The sequence below is a fragment of the Notothenia coriiceps genome, unplaced genomic scaffold (assembly GCF_000735185.1).
Source record: "Notothenia coriiceps isolate Sejong01 unplaced genomic scaffold, NC01 NC01_scaffold00018641, whole genome shotgun sequence".
NCBI classification, from domain to species: Eukaryota; Metazoa; Chordata; class Actinopteri; order Perciformes; family Nototheniidae; genus Notothenia; species Notothenia coriiceps.
Window position 1 is genome coordinate 200,758 of NW_011351342.1, and position 8,364 is coordinate 209,121.

The 8,364-nt window shown below is 39.2% G+C and overlaps 1 protein-coding gene across 1 annotated transcript; it reads right to left on the reverse strand.

Annotated features, from left to right (window-relative positions):
- Positions 1-1,392: 1,392 nt before the first annotated feature.
- On the reverse strand, positions 1,393-7,921 carry LOC104951172 (uncharacterized). Its single transcript, XM_010777809.1, has 7 exons — positions 7,891-7,921; positions 7,192-7,362; positions 5,917-6,082; positions 5,624-5,815; positions 3,012-3,233; positions 1,915-2,074; positions 1,393-1,833 (listed from the first exon to the last, which is right to left on the reverse strand). Exons 2-7 carry the CDS (start codon positions 7,355-7,357, stop codon positions 1,759-1,761), a joined length of 981 nt encoding a protein of 326 aa, XP_010776111.1. The 5' UTR covers positions 7,358-7,362; positions 7,891-7,921; the 3' UTR covers positions 1,393-1,758.
- Positions 7,922-8,364: the final 443 nt, after the last annotated feature.

Sequence of the window (8,364 nt, forward strand, 5' to 3'; positions counted from 1 at the left end):
TCCTCCTTGACAGTTATTTCCCAATGTTTCCTCTCATGACAGTCCTCAAGCAATTTCATTATTATGTTGCGTGCGTGAATCATGTATGCATTACAACACACAAACACACACATGCACACACTTATGAACACACTTCCTGCATTGCTCACTCACACAGTCAGGGAAATCCACAGGCCTGGCTCTTGGCTCTGACTAAGACCGTATATGGAAGAAGCTAGCAGGTAGCTTCTGTCCACTTATCACTCATCCCTATCTCTGGCGCCCTCTCTCTCCCTTTAACAAACGTTCACTCTCTTCCTTCATTCACCACATTTCCCCTCTACCCGTTTCATTCATTTCCTTATTTATTTCAGAGGAAAATGCCAATTATAGGAGTGCAATGCAGTATTTGCCTGTTTCACTCTCTACCAGTTTGTCCCAGTCATTTATGGCATCACATTCCAGCAGAGGTTCACACACAGCATCAAGAGGTGTGGCTTGTGTGTGAGTAAGTGTGTGTGTGTGTGAGTAAGTGTGTGTGTGTGTGTGTGTGTGTGTGTTCAAGTGAGTCAGAGAGAGGAACAAAGGTATGTGTAATACTTTGTCAAGTAATATTAGAAGATACAAGTTCCAGACTGACAAATACAAGTTAACACATCACACTAATTCCCCGGCCTCTGATTAAGCAGTGTGTCATTGAGTTGAATTTACAAAGACTTTACAGTGGTTTAGGCCCACATAGACCCCTTCATGTCTTTAAAACATATAAGCCCTCTCGCTTGATTTGATATTCTGTTCACCCATTACCAGAGTACAAACTAATCGTGGAGTATCATCATTTATTTATTATGTACAACATGGAGGTTGAACCGTGGCCAGCTTGGGAGCCTGAGGAAAAACATTGGCCATTATAGGCAAAATATTCTTTCCCATAGGTCATTTATAACAATAGAGTATATAAGATCAAATCATTTCCCCATACCCCTTTTAAAAATAGATTTATTTCAAATAGTGTCATTTGTTTATTTTTTATTTGCTTTATCAGAATATGATTAAATGAGCATGATCAATTATCAGACAGGGCACCATGATTAGGTTCAGTAATAATGTGGGCCACACCTTAGTTTTGAGTGTACTTTAAAACTGAATTATTAAACGATGTACAAAGAACAACCTGGGTTAGTAGTACACTTAATCAATGCTCGCCGAGAACAAACTTGTATATATTTTGAGTACAAATATTTAATTTAAATATTTTGTATTCTTTATTTGCGTTTGAATGGTTTATACTTTACTATTTGTGAAATGTTTTAATGCATTGTATAGAGCACTTCCACTGCCCTTGTGCTTGAAAAATGTGTACATGTTTGTACTTCACGAATACAAATCTTTGTCATGCAAAAAAACGGACATTTTAACTGCCAAAAAAACAAATAACACATTTATTGTTGCCCTGAGTAAGATTTGTGTTTATTAAAGCATTATATAAGACTCTGCACCATAGACAATTAGACAGCATCTTTGTTTTTCCATCTTTTCAGGATATTCTAAATCTTATCAGAGTTTGCATATAGGAAACATTTTGCAGCTTCAAACTGGTAGTAAACATTTAGCAGGTAACAATTTGACGAAATATACACTTATATACACATATACACTTATTATTTTTGAACGTTTTTCTCAACACAACAAGAAACTTTACAACATTTAAGACCTAATATGCAAGAATGAGCTGCAAAATACCAGTGTCAACATTTGAGTTGTTTCTTCTTTATGCTGTCAAGCAGTCCAGCTCTTCCCCAGGTCCACCAGCTCCATGCCCTCACAGTAGGACCGCGGCCTCGACACTCTCACCTGGTGAAAACAACACATCATTAAATATATTGAATTACACATCTCTATCTCTATGTCTCACAAACAAAGTGAAACACTCACTGCAGGCGTCCTGTGGGAGGCCAGCTGCTGTAGAAGTGGGAATGGAGTCCACTGGATGGGCTCCACAGGCCAGCTACACACAGAGAGGTCACTGGCCTTACCCGAGTCCAACACCCCATCCCCCATGCTCATCTCACTTCCTCTCCAACCATACTGAGAGCTACAGGGAATACACAGACAAAACATCATTTGTATGCTTTGTGTGTCAATATTTCCATATTTATATTTCATTGTAAAATCAGATTTCTATACATCCTAGAACATTGTTAACTATAGATTATCGTTGTATATTATACCTGTGTCCTTGTGCCAGATGCTGAAACCCAAATTGTCTCAAAAGGTGTGTGAGTGTGTCAATGAGCATTAGATCAGTAGAGCAGTTTGGTACTGTGGCAGCCCTGCCATCAGTGTATGAGTGGGTTAATGTTGGCGTGTAGTGTTAAAGCGCTTTGAGAGGACTAGAAAGGTGCTATATGAATGATTCCATATTCAAATGGTGTCAATTAATTACTTGTGAATGCAAATTTAAGTGGTCTGGGCTCGGTTGAAGGGGTGAAATGTTGCCCTCTATTTCTTTTAAGCAATTGGCCTGGCATTACACATATTACTTTAAAAGTGCTCAAGTTTACAAATGCTATTTCACATCCTGATCAGTTTTTCTTTATGTCTAATTTGGGTTTTCTAGAAATATCTTCGGCATGGTTTCACAAAAGACAAAAAACCTAACAGACAGATAGGTAGAAACAATCAAGATCCTAAAAGTGTATCGCAGAAATGTGATTTTAAACAGGACAAAAGGCAATTAATGACAGCTCTTGTTGGAGAATTACAATGATTACTAATGCTTAAAAAAGGGGCAACATCCCATAACAGGCAATGAAATCTAGCGCACCATTACTTTAACTAAAATTACAGGTTTTTATTGTAAGAACCCAACTTGAGATACAGCATATCATTTAGATCAGTTTGAGGAGGACAGACAGACCTTTTATTCCAGCATAATCCATAACTTTGTGATACTGTTAAGGTATATGGACCATTCAAGTGTGATATTTGACTTTTAGTGTGTCTGTGTGTCTGTGTCTGTGTGTGTGTACCTGTGCGGGTAGATTGTATTGATGCGTGTCCCATGGCTGGCAGAGGTGGAGGCCAGGGACAGCGTGTCGTCGTGGTAACAGCAGGGGCGGTCGAGCGCCCGCAGGTGCAGCAGCTCATTGGAGCGTGTGAAAGCGGGATTATCCAGTGAGTCAGCTGATCCGGCCCACGAGCGCAACCAGAACCGCCCTGAAAGCTCGTCAAAATGGTTGAACCTGCGATAGCTGCATAAAAAAATAATAAGATTAATATTTACAGGGTACACTTATATATTGTATTCATTTATTGTTTCTGCTTCAATTTGATCTGGGTTTAAGTAAGACAAACATTTTTCATACTTATATACAGTGTTGGACAGCAACTAAGTACATTTATTCAGTACTGTACTGTAATTTTTAGGAACTTTTTGCTTTAGTATTTCCATTTTCTTGCTTCTTTATACAGCTGCTCCTTCTGAGGAAACTATTTTATTTTTCACACCATTACATTTACTTGATAACTTTAGTTACATTGAAAACATGATGATTGACAATGCAAGATATAATTAAAAAAGATTAAAATACACTTTATTGACCCCTTGTTAGAATTCAAAAGATACCCGTCAGTATGTTAAAAAACAACTATAACATTAAAATGATGAACACATCAATCATACTCTAATATCATATATTACTATAAAACAGGTTGTTGTGCAGAAAAAATAATTTGACTACTTTAAGTATATTTTAATGCTAATACTTTTCTACTTTTAATTATATATACATATTATATAATATACTTGTGATATTTTGAATGTAGGTCCTTTACTTTCAACAGATTATTTCTGAACTGGTATTACTACTTTAAAAGATCTGAGTACTCTGTATATCTGTGTTATCCCATGTAATGTTACTGTGTCCACCATGATTACTTTCCTATTACTTTGGTTAGAAGAAAAAATACTTTTATTGTTAAAAGCCATCCAATACGTCTCTACGCGCAGCCCAGTGACACATGTTCATCTAGTGAGAGACAATTGAGGGTCAACAGTCTAATTGGTGGGTTGTTTCATTGATTTCTAGCTTCTTTGCAAAGTACATGACTCAATAAAGTGTTGAGGAAAAAAATAGAATCAATGTTGGGGAGATGTTCAAACGACAGTCAGCTGAATGTGCTCTCCGACTGGAGCTGCTGGAGGAAGTAAAGCTCAGATCGAAGGGTCAAACTTTCTCTGGACAGGAAGCTCTCTCCCTACTGTTAATGAGATACTGTTGATTTAAGGCTTAACCTCACAGAGTCGGAACTCTCTCCGTCTAAATCTGTACCCACTATTAGACGTTAATCTCAGTAATAGGATGTAGTAAAGTATCTCAGTTCAGGTAAACAAAACGCCCATGCTGCCCCACTCAGATGACAACATAAGTGTCTTTACACAACACAAGGCTGAAACCCGAAGTCAACTCTTCAAAGCGCTTTTATACCTCCAATTTATCAAGTCCACACAGGGCTATCAAGGGACACAATAATGTCTAATCCAGTGAACTACGTACATTTCATAGGCCAACATTTTCATATTTGATTTAAATGTATTTGATGTAGGCCTTAACAGTTTGAAAAAAAGGTCTAACTGCAATTTTATTATTTGCAATATAATTTAGCATTAATTAGCATTTATTTGCGACAAGGATCTGAACATAACAAAGGCTATGTCGGTATCTCTGCAGCCCAACAGTAGTAAACTCAGAATTGTATTTCAATGTGGACACATACATCTACAGTACCTACTCTGATTTGGACACTGCACCAATGTTGAATGTTCTCCCTAACTTAATGCGATAAGTTAACTTAAACTGCAAATTTCAGGCGGCACAAAAGAAGAATAGAATAGTTTGCCAGGTCCAAAATCACATTTATCCCTTCCTGGCCCAGCACCCTAACAGACTTGACGTGATGACAGTGAACGCATCATGGTACAAAATGAGGGCTGACAGCAGCATTTGGATTAAGTCTGGATGTCTCAACATTTTCCAAAGTCTTCAGCAAAACGTTCATCACAGTCTGTGGTTCTGCAGCCAGACTATGACACCTAGTGGACACAACTGCAATTACGTTTTATGTTTATGCAATTATTGCCATACTGTATACTGTAAGTGTCACAACACATGATTTCTCTACAAAGTGTCTATTGTGGTATTGTCATCTATGTTTAACAAACGTGTGTGTGTGTTTGTGTGTATGTGTGTGTGTGTGTTATGTTCTTCCCATTTTTATAGTCTTGCTTTTATGTGACGTGGTCTTTTAATTGCTTTTATTCTTTGTCTTTTTATAGACTTGTTTTTTTTTTGGATCTGTTTTCTTTAACTACGCCTAATTTTGTCTTGTTTTTGTCTGGCCTTACACTGAAAACACATCAGAGCAGAGGGAGAGTTAGTGCCTGCGGCGTAGCTGCCATGCGAGGTCTATGGAAACCGGCAACAGCTGTCACAGCGCTTTCCAAACTGCTTTTTTAAAGTAAATATCATTGTTATTGTTAATAATATTATTCTTAGAATATATGTATTGATTATTTACTTTGGTAATTTAGGGACTGTTCACCACACACTAACACAAACACAGTAATTATATGTGGGCATACCTGCTCCGAGTCTGATCCACTTTGGCCTGGATCAGAATGGCTCTGTAGCGCCGCACTGCAACGAGAGCCAGAATACCAATCATCGTCACCATGACGAGTAAGATGGCAAGACATGCGCCCACGAGACGCGCTCGAGTCATCCTCAGATCACACCTCTGACCCATGTACCAGAAGTCCACTCCTACGAGGCAGCTGACACACAAGGAAAAGGATAATTACATGCACAAAACATTATTGGATAGACGGAAAGATACAACATGATTGAGTGTATTAGTGCCTCTGTGCGCTCCTACCGGCAAACTGGAAGTTGTCCCGGGTGGTGAGTACAGATTCCTTGGTGGTGGCAGTAGTCGAAGTGGCAGACTGAAGAACAGCTATAGTTTGTGGTGCCAGGCTGAATCACACACTTGTAGCCTGCTGGACATTGTAGTAACCAGTCACACACATCACCCTGCAGACCTGTGTTAAAGAGTGAGGCGGGTGTTTACCACATTCTCATTATATCTACATAAAAACAACATTGTGTTAGTCAGTCTCAGTGCTTCCCTACCCTTTATGTGGCAGTGTTGAATTCATTAACGAAGACTATAATGACTTCTAGTTTTCCCACATTAGTTTTGGGGGATTTCACCTACAGTATGCAATGCAACTGTCTAAGGACAGAGGTAATCGTGTCCTGAACAGTCTGAAAAGGGAGCAAGAGTAAGCCAATTTCAATACATAAGCTACTAAGGAGGTAAATCAAAAAATTGTTTTCTTAAATATGAAGTCTACCTTTAAATAAAAAAAGGTAAAGCAATCCACAAAGACTCGGAAAAGGTTTGCACACATAAAAATAAATGTAAAATGAGTACAGTAAGATGATAACATGCCAAAATAACAAGTTAAATAGTAATACCAATGAGCCAGACATGTTAATCAGATTTCTCAGAACTGGACTGCGAGCTCAACCGAGTTACGATGTTTGCATGAGTCCATCTGTAACTGGGGTAATTAAGTAAGCATGTTAAGGGTGGAATTTCTTCTCAGATAAATGAAGACACTGTGACCGACTGCTAACCTGGACTTTTAACCTTCATTAACAGAGCAACATTATCAAATGTTTTCAAATTAAAAGAGTCAAGGATAGAGGAAAGTCAAGGAAGAAAGGCGAACAACATGCACAGGGCGGCCTAAAAGTTAGCCATCTTTGTTTAAAGGGACCCTACTATGCTAATTTTCAGGTTCATATTTGTATTTTGTGCCTCTACTGTGACATGAGTACATGCTTTATTCTTCAAAAAGGTCTTTATTCTACTCATAATGCCTGTGCTGCAGCCCCTCTTTTCACCCTATGTCTGAAAACAGAGCCCAGTCTGCTCTGATTGGATAGCCAGCCGGCTCTGTTGTGATTGGTCAACCGCTTAGAGAGACAGGAACTTCCTCAGGAGGGAACTTTGGCGTTTTATCCTTTGCAGACCATTTGCATGCACAACAACCTATATAACACTCGACAAGAAAGGGAAAACCCCCAAAAAGCATAAACATGCCTTTTTAAAGTGTATGTGGGCATCTCAACCCAGGCTTACCTCCCATGTGGGATGTGTGGGTAATCCTTGGATGATCTGAAGCTCCCTCCCCTCGCTGAGAGGCTTCAGATAGTCCTGTTCGTTCCAACAGTGATGAGGGTCCTTCATGCCGAAGCACTGCAAGAGCTTCCGCTGGTTTCAAACCCACCACACTCATGCACTGCATGGCCATCTAAAAAACAGCAACACATTCACCTTCAAGCCACTCTATTTACGATAACCTCACCACAGTGTGTGCCGCCTCGTGGGTTTCGCACTGTATTGGAGTCATGCCAATTTTCCACGAAAATGTAAAAACCTTGCCATTCCTCAAAATGAGAAACCCTGAAGGTTGTTTTATGACACTTAATTGCTGTTCTGGACTGTACGAGTATGTCTGAACGGCCAGATAAAGCTGGCCAACTAGCCAAATGACATAGTGACACCATATTTCCCCTCCATTAGGGAAATTAAGGAGGCAGCAACAGAGCTATAAAGAGGAATGCATTTTGATTGGAACAGGAAAGCAATGAAGACATTAAAATTAAAGGAAGTTAACACCGTATTTTGATGTGTAAATAAGCAACTGATTTATAGGTATCAAATGTCCAAATTGTTAAAAACTGTGACTTGAATTCAATGGTTATACATAAGCCACACACTAGGACTGAAATGCAGTTTAGTTTAAAGACATGTGGCCCCTCTTAAACACTCCTTACCCTGCGCCAGACTCCCCCAGAAAGCCTGCTGAACCCGGGAAGCTTTCCGTAGTGTAATGGATCACACCTGGACTAAAAACAGGGAGGGATAAAAACTTTGTAGCATGCGTGCCTACCTAAAGAAGACTGCTAAAGCTGTCTTATGGATTTATTTGGGGTTTTATTCCCTGCGGGTGTGTGTGTGAATAGTCTCACCCCAGGCACGGCGGTGTCTTCCTCCAAAACCAGAAAGTAAAAGCCGATCTTGGAATCTCTAACAGAGGATCTGAAGCAGAGCAGCTCAATCCGACTCGACTGGACATATACAAGCCAAATAAAAAAAATTAAAACAAATGTAGACAACAGAAACATATTATTTACGTAGATATGTTTGGAATGTTTTGAAGTGGGAATTGTATTGGTACGTAACTGATGTCTGTAATTAGTACAGATGATCGTGAAACTTTTGTCCAATCTGAACTACAAGGTTTTTAAA

Excerpts from the sequence above, each read along its gene's own strand:
- LOC104951172 (XM_010777809.1), bottom strand. The coding sequence starts at position 7,357 with ATGCAGTGCATGAGTGTGGTGGGTTTGAAACCAGCGGAAGCTCTTGCA. Across the intron at positions 6,083-7,191 it reads CCACACATCCCACATGGGAG|GTCTGCAGGGTGATGTGTGT; the intron begins GTAAGCCTGGGT and ends TCTTTAACACAG. Across the intron at positions 1,834-1,914 it reads CCTCCCACAGGACGCCTGCA|GTGAGAGTGTCGAGGCCGCG; the intron begins GTGAGTGTTTCA and ends TGTTTTCACCAG.